The sequence below is a fragment of the Lasioglossum baleicum genome, chromosome 19, assembly GCF_051020765.1.
Source record: "Lasioglossum baleicum chromosome 19, iyLasBale1, whole genome shotgun sequence".
In the NCBI taxonomy this organism is placed as follows: Eukaryota; Metazoa; Arthropoda; class Insecta; order Hymenoptera; family Halictidae; genus Lasioglossum; species Lasioglossum baleicum.
In genome coordinates, this window is record NC_134947.1 from 9421354 (window position 1) to 9445062 (window position 23709).

A 23709-nucleotide genomic window follows, 5' to 3' on the forward strand; every position below is an offset into this window, starting at 1 on the left:
AAAAGTGTAAATTCGATAGAATTCGGTCACTGCTTGCTGCTTTTAGTTGAAAAGGTATCTTGGAAAAAGTAACTAATTCAATTTTTCTGCCCATCATCGGTGCCTCGGCGGCATAGGCCGAGTGGTGCAATAAACACGGCCGGGCGATCCCCGGCCAGGCAGGTAGCTCGGCCTGCTACCGCAAAGGAGCGAATGCTGAACTGATTTATTTTCCGTGCTGCCCTCACGAAAGTCACACGAGCCAATTCGTGGCGTTCTTCCGATTAAGAAAAGCCTATATTCGATAGAATTCGGTCACTGCTTGCTGCTTTTAGTTGAAAAGGTATCTTGGAAAAAGTAACTAATTCAATTTTTCTGCCCATCATCGGTGCCTCGGCGGTATAGGCCGAGTGGTGCAATAAACACGGCCGGGCGATTCCCCGGCCGTGTTTATTGAACTGCTATTGTGTTCTGGGCTCAGGTCTCGGGGCCCGACCCTCGGGCCTCGGAACGTGTTCATTCAAGCCTCGAGCTGGTCAAAAGGAACTTGAAGGATCCGAAAGGAAATTTGAATTAGTTACATTAACTAGTTACAAATGGATTCGTAGCTTCGGATCCTTCTGCTTCGGATACAAAAATAACTAATTAAATTTCGGATCAAGTTCCTTTTGGATCCGAACCTTAAGGGGGTAGTCTACCCTCGATTTGTAACTAGAAAGGAACTAGAATCTTACTAGAAAAATGGCTCGAAACATGGGTTTGCGCGCTGTCGGTTTTCGTCCTTATTTGAGCAAAGTTTGGGCTGAGTGAGGGCTTATTCTAAAGAGGAAGGTTAAACACACTGCGCTCTGGTTACGAGGTTAACGAGATTATGTTTATAACTAATAATATGAGGGCCGAAAGTAGAGAAAAAGTCTAGGAAAATAACCAGCAGATTTCAATGCATTTTTCTGTCTCCAAAAGACTTTATGACTTATGAGATAACCAGAGCGCAGCGCGTTGAACCTTCCTCTTTAGAATGAGCCCTCACCCAGCCCAAACTTTGCTCAAATAAGGACAAAAACCTACAGCGCGCAGACCCAGGTTTCGGACCCAAAATCTAGTAAGATCCTAGTAAATAGCAAATATCTAGCAAATAACTAGAATCTTACCAGATTTTCGATCGAAAAAGTGGGTCTGCGCGCTGTCGGTTTTTGTCCTTATTTGAGCAAAGTTTGGGCTGGGTGAGGGCTCATTCTAAAGAGGAAGGTTCAACGCGCTGCGCTCTGGTTATCTCATAAGTCATAAAGTCTTTTGGAGACAGAAAAATGCATTGAAATCTGCTGGTTATTTTCCTAGACTTTTTCTCTACTTTCGGCCCTCATATTATTAGTTATAAACATAATCTCGTTGACCTCGTAACCAGGGCGCAGTGTGTTTAACCTTCCTCTTTAGAATAAGCCCTCACTCAGCCCAAACTTTGCTCAAATAAGGACGAAAACCGACAGCGCGCAAACCCATGTTTCGAGCCATTTTTCTAGTAAGATTCTAGTTCCTTTCTAGTTACAAATCGAGGGTAGACTAGCCCCTTAAGATCACGAATATTAGTTACTTATCTTTTAGTTGGATCCGGATTTAGTTACTTTTTATTTAAATACTGCCCAACTCTGGTAGAGTACATATAAGCCGGTTCTACCATTTCTATGGTAGAACCGGCTTGCTATTTAGCGCCGTTTCTACGATTATGATTTAGAACCGGCAGCCGGTTCTACGTTCTTTGGACAAGAGGGGGTGAGGGACGGGGGAAAAGTGACTGCCGGTTCTACGATTGATATTAGAATCGGCAAAACATGAAGCGCCGATACCACGATATGTGGGAGGTTCGGGCGGGGAGGGATTGTGGACGCCGATTCAACAATCAATTTCCACCTATTTATTATTGTGTTAAATCAACACACATAACCTAACTTTTTTCAAAAACCACCAATAGCATTCGAGAAGATTGTGGCTTTCCACCTATTTATTATTGTGTTAAATCAACCCTAACCTAACTTTTTCAAAAAACCACCAATAGCACCCGAGAAGATAACTTCACAATCCTCTTACTTTGTAGCTATTTTTACAATTAGTACTTTTTTCATTTAATAAGGATTGAGGTGAGAAGAGTTAGTAGAGATGTTACTCTCAAAAAAAGTTGTTTTTTATTTTTTAACAACAACAACAACAAAATCTCATTTAATCGATACATTACCACAACTAATTCCATTAACAAATTTACATGTAGTCGAATGTTTGATATGTTTAACCATTGGATGTTCACCTTCTTTCCAATTATGCAGTAGTATTCCACACTCGAAACACTTCACCCAATCATCGAAGTTCATACAATATAATCCTGCTGCTGCAAGATCAGTAGCACGAACAATATAATGGTATCGCCAGTTGTTAAAACTCTGAAGTCTTTCATATTCTATTCGATAATCTTGTAGCGGTTGTTCCATAATCGATATATTACCACAACTAATTCCATTAACAAAATTACATGTAGTCCATAGACATATAGAGATAGACTGCGCCGTCTTATGGGCGAGTTGAAGCACACAATGGCGGCGCGCGGTACAAAGAGTGAGAGAGAGAGCATTAGCCGGGGTCCATAGCGTTCTCTTTCTATATGATGTGTCGGTGGGGGAAGATTCCCCTACTCGCTTGCTAGATAATGTAGATTTCTACATAGTATTGATTAATTTGTTAATATTTATTTGGTTTTTGACATTTATTTGTTTTTTGGTTATCTACCATCGAATTGTAAAATAATAACAGATTAGAATAAACATTCAAAGACACACGTTTATTTATTGGAGAACTTTCCTCCACATAGGGCCGTTTCTAGGTGTACAGCCGCCTGCGTGCTGAGCAATTTTTCGCCGTCCCCCACCCTCACCTTGACAATGAGAAAAAATATTTAAACCAGTATACATAAGTGCTTTATTCAAATTTATAATGAGAAATTCAGAATACAATGAATTTGTTGTATTAACGCATTTTATAATCTAATAATATATCGCATTCCTAATATAAAATTTTATTTTATTTCGGTTGCGTTGTTCCATTTTCGACCGCAGTCGGCCGCCCCCTAAAATCGGCCGCCTGCGTGCGGGCACGCATTGCACGCCTGGTAGGATCCATGGGTAGGAACGGCCCTGCCTCCACACTCTGTGCTGCTCTGTGCTTACGGAAAAAACACGTGCCACGTGCCTAATTAACGTAATTAAGTGAAACCATACTTATTTTAAAAATGGTAAAAAAGTGCTATCAACCAACATATAAATAATAAAATAAGTCAAGGATTATTTTTAGTTGTTTTTTATTGATTTTTGAAAACAACAATTCTGTTATAATAACTTCGAATTCGCTGTACCGAATCCTGTACACATGTGGCTTCATGGTGAAGCCGAAGATTAAAATACTTTTTTAAAATGAGATTAATTAAATTTAATTTATGGTTTCTTTCAACCGTCTGTTCAACAAACATATCCATACGTGGGAAAATGTTTACTGTTGAAAGCAACATTTTTGCTTGGATGATTAATTTTTGTAAAATATTTTTTGAACGTAAATTTGGTGTGAGTCTTATTACTTTTTCCGCTGTTTTGCATATTGTTACTACGTCATTACTTGGCGATGTTAATCCCCTTCTTTGTTTTCTATTATCTACTTCTCCCTCTTTTGTTGCAGGTACACGGTTCTTTAATTTAATCAGTGTAGATGATAATAAATCATCATTTTCTATTTGCTCCAGGCACATTTCGCATTTTAATTTTTTTTTAATTGATCGAACAATTCCGCCAGCAATGTAAATAACTATGTCATGACTGTATTCAGTCCACGACCATCCACTTGATCCGACGTAATCGTGATCAAATTGCACGTTACTTAATACTTGTAACTCACAACTAGTTTCGTCCTCATCATCATTATTATTATTTTTTGAAATCTGTGATCTCAATATTGTAGTACCATCCTGCAATATGCAATTCGCGCTGTCAGGAACAATTGAATTGACATGCGTTACTAACTTTCTGTAATTCGATTTAAATTGCCTACATGTAGGGTTGTTATTAAAACCACCCATCTTTCTCATACAAGAAAAAAAGGTTTCAATATGGTCCTGTGATAGTTTATATGTTAATAGGTAAGACATAGACTTTTTATCAAAAAGTTGACGAGCCAATTTTAATACGCTTTTCATAGCTACAATCAGTCCCCAATAGCCAACGCGACGTTGACTTTCAAGAATAGGCATAGTTATATTTCCTTTAATAATTTTTAAGCCTTTTATATATTCTATATAACATGAAACTCTTGCTTCCATTTCCTGATAATTTTGTTCAGTTATACAGTTTTGTGTTTTGTTCTTTCCAAACTTTCGTCTTACATTTAAAAAATCAAAAATATCATTTAGTGTTAGACAATATCTCGATGTACCATCTACGCCATCAAATTCTTTTGGATAATGTACTTTCATAAACAGTAAACCGTTTGCAACTCCGGTACTGAAAGTTTGAGCGGCGAGTTTCACCTTCATCTTCTCTTTTTGAAACTGTATATGTCGACGACGGATCTTTGTTCCTGGGTGCAACTTTTCATTCTCTTGGTACTGAACGAGTTTTTCTAAGTAACTCCATTTTATAATTTTGCCATCCTTATCAATCAAATTAAATTCGGAAAGTGTGTTTCGAGTTAATTTTATCATATGGCAAGCATCAGGTACAATGACAATGTGATCCTTGCTCACAGGATGTTCAAAATACGAGTATTCCTCAATATCTTGAACTTTAGCGCCAAGCTGCTTACTCATCGCTATATTTGTATTAGTACCATCAAATGTAAGTGACGAAATATTGGTTACACCGTTTTCGTACAAGGTGATTAACACTTGATTTAAAATGTTCGCTCTAGCTTCTGCTGTTAAACTTCTTATGAAATAATAAGAAATTGGGGTTTTGAAGTGACCATTCAAACAAACAAGCATAATAACTAAAGCGTACGTCGCTTCATCTGATTCTTCGTTATTTAAACCTAAATCTACCAGTCCATGATACAATTTTCCGTCCCACTCAATTCCTTTTTTAATAGACATTTCATCCATTTGAATACCAAATTGTAACTTGACACCCTTAGCTGCATTCTCGTCAATCAGATTTTTTAAATTATCTATAACTGGTTTGCTTATACCAGGATTAAGATCTATCTTCGAAAACCATTTTCTAATCGTTTGAGGATGAGGCAAACATTTCATGAACTTCTCCCGTACGTAATGATAAGCTGATGTAGAATAAAATAATAGTGTGCATGCAAATTCTTTTAATTCGGGAGGATATGTTTTAGTTTTCTTGTTACTTAAAATATTCATGATGAGCTCCGATAAAGCTGGACATGAACAACACTGAAAAAATATGTCGAATGCGTGTGATTAAGAAGATTGGATAGAGATGGATGAGGAGGCGAAGAAAGGTGAATTTATTTAAAATGCAACAAAATTATTGTATATATTTTAACAAAAAAAAAATTAATAAATGTACAGAACGGCGAAGTATTGTAATATATTATAAAGGTGAAATGAGGTTCTTGAACACTCGTGAGGTTTTTGAACACTCACTTCTAATGCCATAGATCCTTCTGCTGTTATTAATCCATTTTGCTTGAGATGATTCAACAATGATTCTAAACTTTTCACTTTTTTAATTAGTCGCCTTACCTTTTGGTTTAATACTTTTTTTTTTTTTTAAAGTCATTAAGGTGATCATTGACAGCTCTATAAGCAATATCAGAAGTGAAGTCTTCTCTTGTTAAATCTCCTACGTAACGCGGATTACAAACACGCTTTACTGATGTTAATGATTGAGTATCGCTACTTTTTCTGAAATAAGAATTAATTTTTTAGAACAGTCATCACTTATTAAGATATGCATAAGTTTTTTTTTTTTTTGTTAAATAATATAATATTATAATATAATATAATATTAATTAATATTATGTTATATTATTTTCTTATTTATGTTTTTATTCATAGATTTTTCTACCTTTTTAATAAGGATTTTTTCAATATTGTTACATCTTCTTGGTTTTCCAATGTGATATCATTAGAATTCTCATTTGATCTAAAGTGTAACTCATCTACTTGAGGTATGGATACATCATTATTATTATCAGAGTTATTAGGCTTCTTTGTCTGGCTTTGAACACTTTCACTACAAAAGTATTGAACAGGTTTAATATCAAAATATATAATCTATTATAAGCACTATTTATAGTATGGATCTATACTTCGAAATACCTGTCAGAATGACCATGTATTATTGGAACAGCTTTAGGCGATATAAATCTTTTTATATTATCTCCAACAACTTTATAAGTAAAATCTCTTTCATTAAAATGATTACTGCATACTGTACTGTACTTTTTTAGTTCTCGCCCTATAACTGCAAACCATTTTAATTTTACCTCTTCGTTTTTAGGAATTCTAAACATTAAAACGAAACAGTTTTACATTAATATTAACAGATAAATAAAACTAAACAAATAGAAAACAAATTAAACAAATTTTGTAAACAAAACCTATTACGAATGTAAAAGCTACAAACAGTTATGTCTTTTATTTTACTTACTTATGAAAAGTAACGTCAGGAGAATATTGGAGCTTGCAGATGCAGCACTTTTTTACCATTCTTAAAATAAATATGGTTACGTACAATAAATAAACGTGTGTCTTTGAATGTTTATTCTAATCTGTTATTATTTTACAATTCGTTGGTAGGGAACCAAAAAACAAATAAATGTCAAAAATCAAATAAATATTAACAAATTAATCAATACTATGTAGAAATCTACATTATCTAGCAAGCAAGTAGGGGAATCTTTCCCCACCGACACATCAATTAGAAAGAGAACGCTATGGACCCCGGCTAATGCTCTCTCTCTCGCACGCCGCCATTATGGGCTTCAGCGCTTCGTACAGGCCGCGCAGTCTATCTCTATTGTATGTCTATGATGTAGTCGAATGTTTCATATGTTCGATCATTGGATGTTCACCTTCTTTCCAATCATGCAGTAGTATTCCACACTCGAAACACTTCACCCAATCATCGAAGTTCATACAATAGAATCCTGCTGCTGCAAGATCAGTAGCACGAACAATATTATGGTATCGCCAGTTCTTAAAACTCTGAAGTCTTTCATATTCTATTCGATAATCAGGTAGCGGTTGTTCCATATTGTTAATAAAGGTAAATTCCATTATGTAAAAGTTACGTTTGTACTGCTGCAATATAGAAAAATAATATTACACTCACTACACTAAGTAATGAACTGTCGAAATTGTGGGTGATCACAATAAACGAGTCGCGGATTAGACAAAGAAATGTATAACTGTTTAATAAGTAGATATTGAATTGAATGATTACAGTAAGATGTTTTATTACAAACTCTCGCGACACGTGTTTCGCACAACGGTCTCTCTCTCTCACTTTACTCTCACTTCGTCTCACTCTTAGTTCTCTCTCACGATATATCGATGTTTGCTCTCTCACGTTTCGTGGCATACCATCCGCTCTCCCGGTTCTCGCTCGCAACGTACTCAAAACATAAACATTATAGAACATAGAATGACATCCACACAGCATGCTTTCAATATATAACCTAATGTCTTATTCTCATCGCGTCTCGCTCCTAAAACCTAATCCACAAACTCCCCCCTAGGTTTTATTTATCAATTTTTAGATATACAAGAATCTTTTTATAATGTTCGATAGCGACGGTCCGCTTAATGCTTTTGTTAAACAGTCTGCCCACATTTTTTCTTTTGGAACATGTAACACTTTTAACGAAAAATCTCTCACACATTCTCTAATAAAATGATATTTTCGATTCATCAATTTTGTTCTCGCTTTGAAATTACCACCATTCGCCAATTTAACCGCGTTCAAATGATCGCATTTTAGTTCCTTGTATACATCGTCGCATACGCCAATTTCTCTTAACACATCACTCATCCATACCACTTCTTTCACTCCCTCCAACATCGCATCTAATTCACTCTCCGTCGTTGATAACGCAACTGTCCCTTGTTTCCTACATCTCCAATGAACAAGATCACCATTTCTATACAGGAGAAATCCACCAACCGCTTTTGCATCTCTTGTACTATCCCACGATGCATCTGTCTCGCATCTTATTCCTTTCATCAAATTTTTTCTTCCATATTCCATTTGATAATTTTTTGTTCCCTTCAGGTATCTCAGAATACGTTTCAATGCATTGAAATGCATAATTCTTGGATTTTTGCTAAATTGCGACAGACAACTCAGACTGTAGGCTATATCAGGCCTTGTTGCAACACTCAAATACATCAGTCTGCCAAGAAGTTCTTGATAACTCTTTTGCTCATATGGTTGACTCTCTTCACATTCATCAAATTTTTGATTTGTATCCATTGGAGCGCTTACATCATTGCAGTCAGTCATCCCATAGAATTCCAATAAATTTTCAATGTAACTCTTCTGATTGAATGATATTTTTCCTTCTTCCTGGTAGATATCCATTCCTAAAATATGATTAGCTTCTCCAAGATTTTTCAACTCTATATGTGTGGACAATTCTTTCATGTATTTATCTTCGAATGAATCTGAACTACTCACCACTGTCATATCATCCACGTGTATTCCACAATACAAAAAATGCCTTCCTTGTTTGATAAAAAATAGACAGGGGTCAAACGTACATTGTTTAAATCCGATGTGCAAAAGGGTGTTAGTTAGATATTCATTCCAACAACGACTTGCCTGTTTTAGGCCATAAATACTCTTTTTTAGTTTACACAACTTGTCCTATGGATTTTTGCATGCCCTCCGGCATTTCCATATAAACTTCCTCATCCAGTGATCCATGTAGGAAAGCTGTTTTTACATCATACACTTTTAATTTCCTTATATTTTCAGCACCCAGACTAAAAAGTAATCTCACCGTTTCCATTCGTACAGTAGGTGAAAATGTCTCTCCATAATCATAACCTGGTCTTTGTGTGCAACCCATGGCTACCAGTCGTGTCTTGTATCTTTTTTCCATCGTAATAGGATCCTTCTTCAGGCTGAAGATCCATTTACATTTTATCACCTTCTTTTCTCTAGGTCGATTGACTATATCCCACACTCTGTGTTTCTTTAATGAAGTTATTTCATCATTCATCGCGTTTTTCCAATGCATCCATTCTGATGATTGTTCCGCTTCCTTTACCGTACTCGGTATCTTTTCATCAAAGCATTTCATAGCTCTCCTTTGTTCAATTCTCTCTGATCTTCTCACATTTCTCTCTTCATCTTCTCTCATTCTCTCTTGTCTCTCTAAATGTTCTCTCACTTGTATCGCTTCCTTTGTCACGTTCTTAGGTCTTCCCACTCTTGTCATTGTGGTCGATGGTTCTTGTTCCATGTTTTCCTCTCGATTTATTACATCTGCTTGATCATCATCGCTCAATATTTCCACTCTTGCATCTCCATAGTCGCTGTCCTCTGTTCCACTCTGTGCGTCCTCTTCCATCTCATATGTTTCGCTTTCTTCTCTATCTGGTATTTCCGGAACGGCATAATTCTGTTCATTCTCGTCATCTGATTCCAATCCGATTACAGTTAGCTCAGTCTCACATTCTCTATTATCTCTATTTTCGTGTATCTCCTTCATTAATTCTGAACCATTTTTTTCTTCATCAAATCTCACATCACAGTCACATATTATCCTGTTCGTACCAGGTATGTATATTCGATATGTTTTATTCTCGTTGTACCCAACAAATATACCTTTCTGGGTTTTTGACTCGAATTTTTTATTCGATCCTCCCTTTTTTAGTGTATACGCCACACATCCGAATCTCCTCATGTGCTGTATATTAGGCACTCTCTCATACCATACTTCATATGGAGTTTTTCCATGTACTTTTGATTTAACTCTGTTTCGTATATATGCTGTAGTATTCGCTGCTTCTCCCCAAAAATTCAACTTTAATTTTGAATCTGCCAGCATTGTTCTCACAGTCTCAATTATCGTTCGATTGCATCTCTCGGCTACTCCATTGCATTGTGGAGTCATAGGAGGGCTCAGTTCATGTATAATCCCTTTTCTTTCAAACCATTCATTTAAATCCTTGCTTACAAATTCGCCATCATTATCGGATCTAATTCTCTTCAGTTTCAGCTCGGTTTGGTTCTCCATGTTAATGATCAATTTCTTCAGTTCTTCTGCTGCTTCAGCCTTTTTATTCAGTAATCTAACGAAAATTAACCTAGAATAATCGTCGATAACGGTCAAGATATAATTTTTATTGCCGCATGTAGCCGGCTTAATCGGACCTACCAAATCAGTGTGCCAGAGTTCCATTTTTCTATTTGTCCTCACTTCTTTCAACCTTTGATGAGATTTTCTGCATGCCTTCCCTTCTATGCATGATTCGCATCTAGTTTTCTTATCCTCGTTCATCCCTGTTACCAGATTTTCCTTTTTCATTTGTTCGATGACTCCTCTATTCGCATGGCCCATTCGTTTATGCCAGATATCTCCTCCAGCCGATGTCGTTGCAGCTCTCTCATTCGCTAAAAATGTTCTAATATAGTACGCATTATCAATTCTATTCGCTGACATGATCACCTCGCCACGTTCTTTATATATTATTGCTCCGCGCTTATTAAAAGTAACATTATATCCATTGTCTGTGATTTTCGCGCCTGAAAGGAGATTAGTATTTAATTCGGGTACGCACAATACATTTTTTAATCGAATCCGCCGGTTTTCGCCTATTTGTTTCACGCATACATCGCTAATACCTTCGGAAGTTAACATTTTTCCATTTTTATCCGCAAGACTAATTTTTCTTTTTTCATTAACCATATTCTCGCACATAAATTCATTATGAGTCATGTGACTCGTGGAACCAGAGTCCAACAACCAAACATGATTTTTGTTTCTCTCATACTCACTCATATTGTTTCTTTCTCTCTCATACTCATCATATACGCTGCTTGTTGACGAAATTTCCCTCACGTTCAAGGCGGCATCTTCTCTCACTCTCATTGAACTGTCCTCTCTTCTGTTGTATTGTCTCGCATATCTCCCTGGTGTTCCCCTCTGGAAACGTCCTCCTCGTCCTCTGCTTGTTGTTGATGTGTTCTGCCTCGGCTCCCGACAATTCGCAGCAATGTGATTAGTCCCTTGGCAGTTGAAACATCGTTGATTTCGATGGCAATCTTTAGCCATGTGACCTCTCGTTCCGCATTTAAAACAATGAATATCTTTTCCTGATCCTTCTCTCACTTTCTTGACTGTCTCTTCACCTTTTAACGGTTTTTCCTCCGATCTTCTACCTTCCCTACGGTATTCCTCTTGTTTTAAGGCGAATCTTATATCGTTTATTGATATGTTCTTTTGAATTTCCAGGACACGAACGTTTTGTTCATATTCAGATCGAAGTCCTCTAAATACGTACATTTTTAGTTCAAAGTCCTCGATATTCTTTTCAAGTTCTTTGCATTGATTCGCCAATGCCTCTGCTCTGTTTATATGTATACTCTACTGCGTACCACTAACCCTCTCGCAAGAGCAGTCCTACCCGCGAGTGAGCGAAGCGAGCGAGCAAAAACAACCCTACTCGCGAGCGAGCGAAGCGAGCGAGCAACAATAACCCTCTAGTTATTTAAATGTATTACATAATCAAATATTTCATAAATTCAATTTTTCTAACTATACAATCTATTAAGCAAGTGCAGTTTTTAAATATGTTAAATTTTGCAACAATCGTTTTGAAACAAATCAAGTTTGAAACAAATATTTTTTTATTAGTTAACATCTTTTTTAACAGAATCTTGCAAGAAAAATTGTCTAAACAAAGCATATTTTTGCTCAGATAAAAGTTTTCGTATAAACATCCTTTTATAAACAGAAGTTTCTAGGTAAATTAAATTGTTTCAACAAATATAATTTTTTGAACACGTAAATAATCTGTATTATTTTTCAAATAGGTTTAAGTAGATTATAATACATATTTAAATAGAGTAAAAAAATACCTTCAGATTTGAATAATAAAATGCATTGTCCTATATGCAAAATCATCGCTGTCATCGCTGCCTGCCAAAAGGTCAATACTTCCTCCATCGGCTTTCACCTTGTTAATTGTTATTGCATCCCTATCAATATATGTATAATTTAATTTCTCGTAAAAAGTACATTTCTCTGAAAGCGTTCGGACGTTTTTGTTTGAAATAGTTTTCAGGATATAAGGACTTTATGCCACAAGTAGGGCGGGTAAATAACCTTCATTTCGGGCCAGGAGGAGTCGTTGATTACCTGAATCCCGTCCCGTAATGTCGCGGCAAATTCCTTTCTTTCCGTGCTAATCCCTCGACCGTCATTCCGACGACCCATAAACAAAATAGCTTTTAAAATGGTCGAACATTATACTTTGTGCCTTATATTTATACTTTATATTGAAAGACTCGGAATTCTCAATTCTCTGGAAATTGTACATGTACCTCTCTCTCGCTATCTTTCTTCCCCCTTCCCTTACCTTAGTACAGTTCTATCGTTTTCCTTTCCCTTTGTCATTAAGCGTCCATATAGCTTTATGCACAATCTTCGCTGTTCTGTCAACGTTTCGGTTTCGGGATTTTTCCTAAAGTGACAGTAATTTTGGCAACTGAAAAAGAACAATAAAATTAAACAATTAAAAAATAAGTAGAAGTCGCATAATGCCGGAGCTTTGTCGATTCATTCCCCTAACTTTTAAGAACAGACACAACATTTTTAATATTGGACTACATATATGATTTGAACTTCCTTGGGAAGCTAGAGCAATTAGTTCACTGCAGGATGTGTAAAAAGTAATTTCTTCAAAAATTGCAATTGTTCGGAATTGTAGAGAAAATACTAAAAGTTGCATTTTACAAAGTTTTTATGTGGGCCCATACTGAAAAATTAAAAAAGTACATTTTGTCGATCTGTGTGAATTAAACATATTCTGAAAATTTCGTCAAAATCGGTCGACGTTGCAATGAGCTACAAACGTTTAAAGATGGTAAAAATCGCAGATTTTCACGATTTTCGGCATATATCTAAGAATTTTCACATGTTTCAAGGCCTCGTCGTTTTTTCCCGCATCAAACTTTCGATTTCGATGAAACTTTCACAGTGCATATAGTAATTGATGCAGACCTACAGAGCGTACTTTTTATTGTAAATTTTCAATATAGGTCGACATATAACTTTTAGTATTTTTTCTACAATTCCGATCAAATGCTATGTTTTCAAAAAATGTTTCACACCCTGTAGTAAACTAATTGTTCTGGCTTCCCAAGAAATCAGCGAAAAAACTCTATAAGAATGATCCAACAGTAATTGTTGAACATATTTGGTGTTGGACACTGTAAATCGAATCGAAAACTTTCTTGCAGCAGTTTTATTATACGGGAACCTTTTCCCTTGTAACATTTTTTTTTATTTTCTCGTTTCTTTGGTATAATAAATGGAAGCTTATGTTATTTTCGTGTTCTCTCTTCATTCTTTCATAAGCCCCTTTTAATTTCTCATCAGTTTTAACTCCATGAAGTCATATTTTATACTTCTGAAACATGAATGTTTTCTATAAAATCCGTATCAATGCCTCCGGATCGGAAAGTTTTTGCCAGAGGTTGTATTAATTCGAGTTACTCTGTAACTTTTGTAATATTGGACTATAGTATCGATTTGGACTTTTTCTGGAAGTTGGAGAAATTAGTTTGCTGCATGATGTGAAAAGATATTTTTCCAGAAATTGTAATTGGCCGGAATTGTGGAGAAAATACTAAAAGTTGCATTTCCCAACTTTTTTATGTGGTCCTTGTGACGTGGCAGTTTGCCTGCGTCACTCGAGCGTCTCTAACGAAAGACCGGGCCACCCTCTGGTCAAGCATCGCGATAAGGGCCGCTGCGAGCGCTCTCCCTGGGCACGAGTGAGACCCAAAAAGGCAAATTCTAATATTTTGAATGTCGCGCCGATTTGCGCGACGAAAGTTTACAGGACCGTATCCGGGTCCCAGGTGGGATCCGGAATTCTTCTTTTCAACGCAACAGCAACGAATCCTCGAGGACAAGCACCTTGAGGATGGAAGAAGGCATGGTCCCGAACAAGGACACCGAGAGATCGTCAAGGCCCAGGACTGTCAACCTTGAGGCGCCGACGAGGGCATGCGGTACAGAGGCGATCATCGACTCTACCCTGTCGTCGCCTCGTCCGGGATGAAGCCAGTACCGCCACCGGATTGGCCGATGTCGATCGTCTCATCGGGAAGCGGCCAACGGGAAGACATCGCTGCCGGATACGTCGCGAGATGCCGGAAGCGGACCGCCGCACAGTGGTTCCAAACGCCCAAAAGCTGGCCAAAACCCCAAAAATGAATTATGAGCTAGGACGTTTTTACCCATTGGGATGGGTACTCTAATAGTGACTCCGTAGTGGGGTAAACGGGAAAATGCTTGCATTTTTTTACCTGAGTTGCAGTCGTAGTCGAAACTTCGCTTTCGTTAGACAGGCATTTTTCACGCGCGTGAGCGTACGTACGAAATATAAGTGCAAAGTATATAAGTTATATTGGAAGCTACTGATTTTTATACTACATAATGGATACAGTTTGTGGAGGTAAGTTCAATCGTTTTTAGTGCTGAATTGTTAATGTTAACCGGTTAACAGTTACACGGAAGGGGAACGTAAAATTTGACGCATACATTTTAAAGATGTAGTCATAAGTTAAAACCTCCACACACCTCCAGCAAATAACTTACATAGGGTCTTAGATTATACTATTATCTTGCAAAATCTAAAATCTTAACTGCCGAGTACTGCCATTTCTCACGTACCACCATTTTATTTAACTCAGTGTAAGCATTTTATTAGCTTTCACCAAAATATCTCCGAAAGTATGAATGATACTAAAAAATGTTTGAAATAAAATTTTTACGGTCTGAAGGAACACATTTGACGATGGTATGCGTTTGACTTATTAGTGACCTTGAAACGTCCTGCGAAGGTCACGGGTCAATTTTTGAAAAAAAAGGGTTATTCTTTTCATATATTCTTATAGCTGACATTCAGACAATTTCAAAACAATATAATAACATTATTTTGCGTTAATTTGTTACCGAGATATAAACGTTTTAATAAGAGAGCTAGAGAGGAAGCGATCTTTAAGCGACAGACAGGTCTAAGTAAATTAATTTATAGAAGTAATTAATTAACTTTTTAATTAATTCTTAGATAAAATGTTTCAAATATTGATTTCTATTATTTACTTTCAGGGTCTCGTGATAACGAAATCCGATTGACGAGAAAACAGATTTTTCAAATAATTAAGTGTTATTTGAATAGTGATATTACTATAATATCTGAACACCTTCAGAATCAGATATGCGAACAGCACGGGAAATTAATGGATGTAAATCATGAAAGAAAGACCGCATTAGGGATTTTAATTTCTAAAATTAAGACAAAATGGCAAAGTGTAAAGAGAACGGAAGATTCCTTTTTTAGAAGGTTTGCTACGTGGCTTAATGTATCTGTTGCATTCCGTATACCTGCAGACAGCGACAATCATGCGAACATCATTGGCCGTCCTTCTTTAGAATTTGAAACCTCCAGCGAAAGATCAAAGCGAAGAAAAACAGCAGATATTCGGGCAAATTTTTCAGATGATGCATTATCGTATGCAACTCAAATGAGTTTCCGAGCATCTTCTTGTGCTTTGTGGTCGCAATACGTACGATACACCTCGGAATGCCAATTTTTGAACAGAAGTAACAATTTTTTAACGTATGCGTTCGCCATATTGGATCCGCCATTTTGTTTTTTCGAATTTTGAGTCCAGATTTGTACTCAGCGGACCCGAAAACCATAGTATACTAATTTTTTAACGTATGCGTTCGCCATATTGGATCCGCCATTTTGTTTTTTCGAATTTTGAGTTCAGATTTGTAATCAGCGGACCCGAAAACCATAGTATACTAATTTTTGAACAGAACTAACAATTTTTTAACGTATGCGTTGGCCATATTGGATCCGCCATTTTGTTTTTTCGAATTTTGAGTTCAGATTCGTAATCAGCGGACCCGAAAACCATGGGATACCAATTTTTGGTAGAATTGAAGTACGTTTAGGGGTTTTGGCCAGCTTTTGGGGATTTGGAACCACTGTGCGCTGTCGCGTAGGATTCGTTAATGCGAAATTCATAATTAGCGATAGGCCGAGATGTTGCGCGAGAGAAGAAGAATAAGAAAGTGGGGGACGCTCCGCTTCCGCGTGCCTGGGCCACAGCGTGAAAGATCACTGCGTCATTAGAACTCTTCGAGATTAGTCGTAACTTTGAACGGTTGCTAAAATCTAAATCTAACGTATTTGCGCCTGCTGCCAGCAAGGGACATCGAAGTTCGCTGCCGAATAACTTGCAGTTCGTTGCCCGTGGTAAGCGCCGATCAGGCTTTCGATAATAATTAAAGGTTTAGTAATTGATTAGCTACCAACATGTTTAACAATGTAAACAATATTTTGAATAATGGGACAGCAATTTTTAGTGGTGATTTCGAGTCACCACTGGAGTGCTAAGGGTTAAAGATGGTAGAAATTGCAGGATATTACAACAATGACAAATATTATAAAGCAGATACGCTAACGTTACCGTTATCGCGTCAGAAGGAATAGCTGCAAGCTGCAAGAACAATTGTATAGAATTTCGGGGAAAACTTGGAAAAGAGGGAGGGTTGCCGGAGGATTAATTATGGCGTGGAAGAACCGACGCGACGGTTGCTCGTAAGGATAATCACGGTCGCTTAGAGTGGCCGGACTATGGCAGGGTAAGACGTGGTTTCCCTCGGGTCTCAATGTCTCTCGATCAAGCCGGTTCGTCGAGGTCCTAGTACTGTACTGTGGAAATGAAATGGATGACTATGTGAAAATTTGCTTGTCAAACGAACATTCCGGGAAAAGGTTCAGGTAATTTCGTGCAGGAGTTTCATTGTGGGGAAGCACAGCGCGCGCAATAAACAGAGTTCGAAAATCCAGAGTTGTTTTGGTAACTACCCAGGATTTATTGGCCCTCGCGACGGTCAAAGTAATTGCCCAGTTTTATTGACGTTTTATTACTTCGTCGCGTACCCTGGTATAAAGCAGCGAATGCAATTTAGATATCGTGAAACGGTTCGAATTTCTTTTCTTGTTGTTCTTGGAAATTCTGAAATTGTCGACTCAGTGGTCGGCACGGATGAGACTTTTCAGGCCGCCTCCTTTCACCGGCCGCACGTCTCGTTCCCCGTAACGGCCCTAATCTTCGAGGCAGCTCGGCTCATTGCTGTTCTTCATTCAAATTATGATAGTAATAGCCTACGTCGTCTGGACCATCCAAATTAAATCTTTTTTAGTCAGTAAATATGAGTCTTGGCCGCTTTGTCCTCATATTTATATGCTTTTCGGCAAATTGTAAGCGAAACGCTTTATGCTCCTTCTTTAACCGAGGTTTCTTCTGCAATTCTCTTCGCGCCAAGTGCTTGCATTTTTGTAAAACACAACGTGCATTCTTCCCGTTAGTGTTTACGCCAACACTTTCAGCGATTTGTCTCGCAGTCATCCTCGAATTGGACGCCCAGAACTCTTCTTTTTTCCGTAATTTTCAGGATTTTTTAAAAAACTCCTAATAACTTTTCGGCATCTATTTACAATTTTTGATATTTCTGTAATTTAATCTTGTGCTCCCTTTAATTTCAATATCGTATGTACTTCACATACAATTAGTTTTTTTTCCACGACCCATTCTTGACATTCTTCTTAGTATGTTGTTTTATTAAATATTAAATAAGCACGAAAGAGTGAGAAGCTAGTACCCACTTAATCAATTACGTTTTGCAATGAATGTTTGCTCTTCAGTAAATCCTGCACAAACGACAAATGTAAAGCTGTTATTTGTGCCATGTATCATTTTGTCCCGCTTGTGTGCCCCAATATTTACGTTTTCATTTCGAAAATTCTATTCAAGTGAATATTGTGGATGATATTCAGTACATATTAAAATATTCATTTTCTTCAAATGAGGAAAAATAGACGATGTGCTATCTTTTTGTCCAGGAGTGTATATCAATTTCATATCCATCAAAAATGAAAAGAATCGTATACATAGAACGAAATATTATTCTACCTAGAACGAGATATGTTTCATTTTCGAGTTAAAACAGCTCCGAAGTTAAAACAGCTGCAAAGGGTTAATTATTTTATTATCTTTTAAACTATCTTTTAAATTTTCAATATAGGCTGTCACGTCGCTTTTCTAATCTTTCGAAAAGATGTTATGTATTACGAATGTTTGCGACACCGGGATTTTATAAGCCGAAGGCCGGGCCACGCTCGGCCGTACGATACGTGGTCCTCCCGGGACAAAACACGTCCGCAGACTCCCGAGATTTTCCGCAATTAACACGAATCTTCGGGCGCCAGACACTCGGAAGTGTCACGCGAAATAATCTTGTTCTTCGAATCCAAGATTACGTTCAACTCGCGAGCCTACGACGCGGACACGAATCCCGAATAGCTAAAGAAAAGTACAGGGTTCTACGCCGGGAGAAGACGAGGCATTCCCCACGGCGCGCGGCGGGAAGGTTTCGCATAAGGAATGAACAAAGTTTCGGCTAACAATTCGTTTATTGAACGAGGTTGATGAGCTGCCGACGAGCTCGACAGCGATTACAAAAGTAGCCAGCGCGTAATATCACGACAGATGGAAATCGCACGCGCAGTTTCTCTCGTAATTTATTGATCCGCGAAGAATTCGGCAGCGATGAGAACTTTGCGACACTGAGGGCCTCGAAGGCCGCTTTCCGACCGAATTCAGATGGGATTCGCGATTTTTCTCGGACTTGCGTTTATCGAACAGAATTCACGAACGCGAATCGAACACGCGACGGCTTCACACCGCGGAACGAGTGCAGGTTAACTAGAATTAACTGCGGCAGCGATTGTATCACGAATCCGCGACTTCGCGTTCAAACTGGCGTCGTACAACCGCCATAAGGCGGCCACGCGGCCCCCGCCCTCCGACCGGATTCGCACCGCGACAACGATATCCTTCACAATACGAAGGATTCGTGATTTGACACCAATAGTGTCACCCAAATATCGTCCGCCTCGTTTGCCGTTAACTCTCGCGACACGAATACCTAACCTCGCCGCGCTACCCGAGCCAACACGAAATTCGCAAACAAATTATTGTATGAGGTATTACAATCAATTTCATATCCATCAAATGAAAAGAACCGTATGCAGGGTGTCTCAAAATTAGGTCCGGAGCCGAAAATGGGAGGTTCCTGAGATCAGTTCAAGCGACATTTTCCTTTGAAAAAATGTCGTCCGCGGCTTCGTTAACGAGTTATTAACGAAAATCACGGACCAATCAAAGCCCGAGCTAGACGCGTGCAGCCCGGCGCGCCGGCAGCCGAGTGTCGGTGGCACGCCGCGATGTCGCAACGAACAAAAGTTTCTCGATGATGTGAATCCTCGCCAATTTCGATAATCTTTGGATATGTTGTCAATACCATGATTCTGAACAACATTTCCCTTTACAGTTTCTGTCGATCGGCTTTAGTTTACAATATTATTGTGAAAATTTGTAATTATAAATCGATCGATGTACATACATACTATCTCCTCGCCGATTTCGATGAGCTTTATTTAAAAGGAAAAAGATATTTAAAACATCGAATTTATAACATATTTCAAAGTCATCGAAATCGGTGAGGACCCACATCATCGGCAACTTTACCCGAACGATAGAAGAAGCACAAACTTATTGAATTAAAAACTCACTTATTCAGCCGTAAATCCATTTGACTACCACATACAACCACCACACTTTCACATAATTGTTGAACTCGTAGCACACTTTTATAACTCGTATCGATATCGAACGAAATTACTTACTCCGACGCGGAAAAAGATCGATGCTCTTCGCGATGCCGCGCGAAACTGTGCTCTCCCAGCGTACAATGTATTCGATGAAGGCGTCGTTTAAAACAAATGAAATCGTTCCCAAGGAGATATTGATTTTTCGAGAATCATATGATTCTCGAAAACACCGATTCTTGACGAACGAACGATGCCATGGACGAGATATCTCGTGTATCCTTATTACTGATATGTATGTATAACGTTCTATGATCCATCCACAGCATCGTTTCTTCGACATCGCGGAAACGAGATATCTCGTCGATTGTAGTTCCTGTGCGGCTGTGAAAAGGACTGATTAAAAATTTTATGAAAAAAAATTAAACCGACTTCGAAAAAATTAGAAAGTATGAAATAATTTCCATTTAAAATTTATGTGAATACACACGAACTTAAATACAATACAATCTTTTCTAAGGCGGCGCAAAATTGAAAATTTTCGACACTGGAAATTACGAAAATCCTTAAGGGAGTCGTCTAGTACGGAACGCGTGACTTTGGGTGAGTGCACACACCGCTAGACCACGTATACGTACGCGAGGACTGCAAGGGTCCGGGATTAGACTTCTGATTTCTCAATAATGCAAAGACGGGGTTTTTAGTAGTCAAAATCGCTAGACGAAAGCTCAATCTAGGATGCGATCATTCACAAAAGTCCTATTTTTACGATTACGAGCAATGGTTTTGCAATATTCGGCTGCATGTTGTCCGTCGAAGAGGCTAGAACGCCGCACAGTGAGACCTTTCGTCCAAATCGGAGACAAAATCAAAGAACTTTCGGTAGAAATGAGGTAGAGCGATGAAATTTTTTAAAAATTAAAGCTGAAACTTTGCAGAATATGGGAAAAATAGGGAGATTATGGTAAGAACGTTTTTTAACGTTGAGAAAATTCGTTAAACTTGCACAATTTCGAGAAAATTGTGGTTTTTCCAATACCATGCGCGGAAAAAATTTTTTCTGAACATGCTCTACTTCATTTCCCGTAGATTTTTTCACACTCATTTCAAATCTGGTCTCAGAATTTTTCTACGACCTCAGGATACTGCAAAATAGATTTCTTTAAATTCTACATGTTTAATGAATTTTCTCAAGGTTAAAAAACGTTCGTACCATAATCTCCCTATTTTTCCAGTGTTCTGCACAGTTTCAGCTTTAATTTTTAAAAAATTTCATCGCTCTACCTCATTTCTATCGAAAGATCTTTGATTTTGTCTCCGACTTGGACGAAAGGTCCCACTGTACGGCGTTCTAGCCTCTTCGACGGACAACGTGCAGCCGAATATTGCAAAACCATTGCTCGTAATCGTAAAAATAGGACTTTTGAGAATGATCGCATCCTAGATTGATCTTTCGTCTAGCGATTTTGACTACTAAAAACCCCGTCTTTGCATTATTGAGAAATCAGAAGTCTAATCCCGGACCCTTGCAGTCCTCGCGTACGTATACGTGGTCTAGCGGTGTGTGCACTCACCCAAAGTCACGCGTTCCGTACTAGACGACTCCCTTAAGGATTTTCGTAATTTCCAGTGTTGAAAATTTTCAATTTTGCGCCGCCTTAGAAAAGATTGTATTGTATTTAAGTTCGTGTGTATTCACATAAATTTTAAATGGAAATTATTTCATACTTTCTAATTTTTTCGAAGTCGGTTTAATTTTTTTTTATAAAATTTTTAATCAGTCCTTTTCACAGCCGCACAGGAACTACAATCGACGAGATATCTCGTTTCCGCGATGTCGAAGAAACGATGCTGTGGATGGATCATAGAACGTTATACATACATATCAGTAATAAGGATACACGAGATATCTCGTCCATGGCATCGTTCGTTCGTCAAGAATCGGTGTTTTCGAGAATCATATGATTTTCGCTCGCAGTTTCGCGCGGCATCGCGAAGAGCATCGATCTCTTTCCGCGTCGGAGTAAGTAATTTCGTTCGATATCGATACGAGTTATAAAAGTGTGCTACGAGTTCAACAATTATGTGAAAGTGTGGTGGTTGTATGTGGTAGTCAAATGGATTTACGGCTGATTAAGTGAGTTTTTAATTCAATAAGTTTGTGCTTCTTCTATCCTTCGGGTAAAGTTGCCGATGATGTGGGTCCTCACCGATTTCGATAACTTTGAAATATGTTATAAATTCGATGTTTTAAATATCTTTTTCCTTTGAAATAAAGCTCATCGAAATCGGCGAGGAGATAGTATGTATGTACATCGATCGATTTACAATTACAAACTTTCACAATAATATCGTAAACTAAAGCCGACCGACAAAAACCGTAAAGGGAAATGTTGTTCAGAATCTTGGTCTTGACAACATATCCAAAGCTTATCGCGATTGGCGAAGAGATAGTACATCGATCGATTTACAATTACAAATTTTTACAATAATATCGTAAACTAAAGCCGATCGACAGAAACTGTAAAGGGAAATGTTGTTCACAATCATGATATTGACAACATATCCAAAGCTTATCGAAATTGGCGAGGATTCACATCATCGAGAAACTTTTGTTCGTTGCGATATCGCGGCGTGCCACCGACACTCGGCTGCCGGCGCGCCGGGCTGCACGCGTCTAGCTCGGGCTCTGATTGGTCCGTGTTTTTCGTTAATAACTCGTTAACGAAGCCGCGGACGACATTCTTTCAAAGGAAAATGTCGCTTGAAATGACCTCAGGAACCTCCCATTTTCGGCTCCGGACCTAATTTTGAGACACCCTGTAGAACGAAATTATTCTACCTAGAACGAGATGTTTCATTTTCGAGTTAAAACAGCTCCGAAGTTAAAACAGCTGCAAAGGGTTAATTATTATAACTATCTTTTAAATTTTCAATATAGGCCCACATAAAAAAGTTGTGAAATGCAACTTTTAGTTTACAATTCCGGCCAACTGCAATTTCTGGAAAAATATCTTTTCACATCATGCAGTAAACTAATTTCTCCAACTGCTCACGAAAAGTCCAAATCGTATTGGCCAACATTATAAAAGTTACAGTTACTCGAATTAATACAACCCCTGACAGAAAGTTCCCGATCCGGAGGCATTGATACGGATTTTACAGAAAACTATTACTTTATGGAGTTAAAACTGCTGGGAAATTAAAAGGGGCTTATTAAAGACTGCAGAACAACAAATTAACATAAGCTTCCATTTATTATAACAAAGAAACGAGAAAATAAACAAAATGTTACACGGAAAAAAGTTAATAGACCCATTAATAGATCTGCTGGAAGAAAGTTTCCCATTTGATTTACAGTCTCCAACACCAAATTTGTTCAACAATTACTGTTGGATGATTCTTATATGTAGAGTTTTTTGCGCTGATTCCGAATCTGCCCTTAATTTTTCTCCTAGACGCACAGTTATGAGAAATTTAATTGTAACCTAGTTACAAATTTCGGATCACGAATAGTAGATACAAAGTAATTTATGAACTTACTCGAAGATATAGATACACAGGGGACCACCTGTAGCGGTATTTTCGAATACCTCGAAACCATTCTGCACTTCGCAATCATAACTTAAATTGTGTTTCTTTTTTTTCAATTACAGAAAGTGGACAGCGAAAGTCGACAGCGCGAACTGCATCAATTCTTTAAGTTGAAAATAAATGTAGACAATTAAAAAATGTTTTTGGTTAAACTTTTCATTAAAACTCGAAGCAATAAGTATTTACCGAACAAAACGATTATAGATGCG

General features: G+C 37.9%; 1 protein-coding gene and 1 long non-coding RNA gene across 2 annotated transcripts; both read right to left on the reverse strand.

Annotated features, from left to right (window-relative positions):
* Positions 1–5265: 5265 nt before the first annotated feature.
* Positions 5266–7004, reverse strand: LOC143218423 (uncharacterized). The gene is made up of 5 exons (XM_076443576.1): positions 6627–7004; positions 6296–6481; positions 6042–6209; positions 5717–5878; positions 5266–5404 (listed from the first exon to the last, which is right to left on the reverse strand). The coding sequence occupies exons 1-4, from the start codon at positions 6683–6685 to the stop codon at positions 5725–5727; spliced, it is 567 nt and encodes a 188-aa protein (XP_076299691.1). The 5' UTR covers positions 6686–7004; the 3' UTR covers positions 5266–5404; positions 5717–5724.
* A 4972-nt stretch (positions 7005–11976) lies between these two features.
* On the reverse strand, positions 11977–23709 carry LOC143218479 (uncharacterized). Its single transcript, XR_013011081.1, has 3 exons — positions 23450–23709; positions 12346–12694; positions 11977–12185 (listed from the first exon to the last, which is right to left on the reverse strand). It is a non-coding gene; the product is annotated as an uncharacterized LOC143218479 (long non-coding RNA).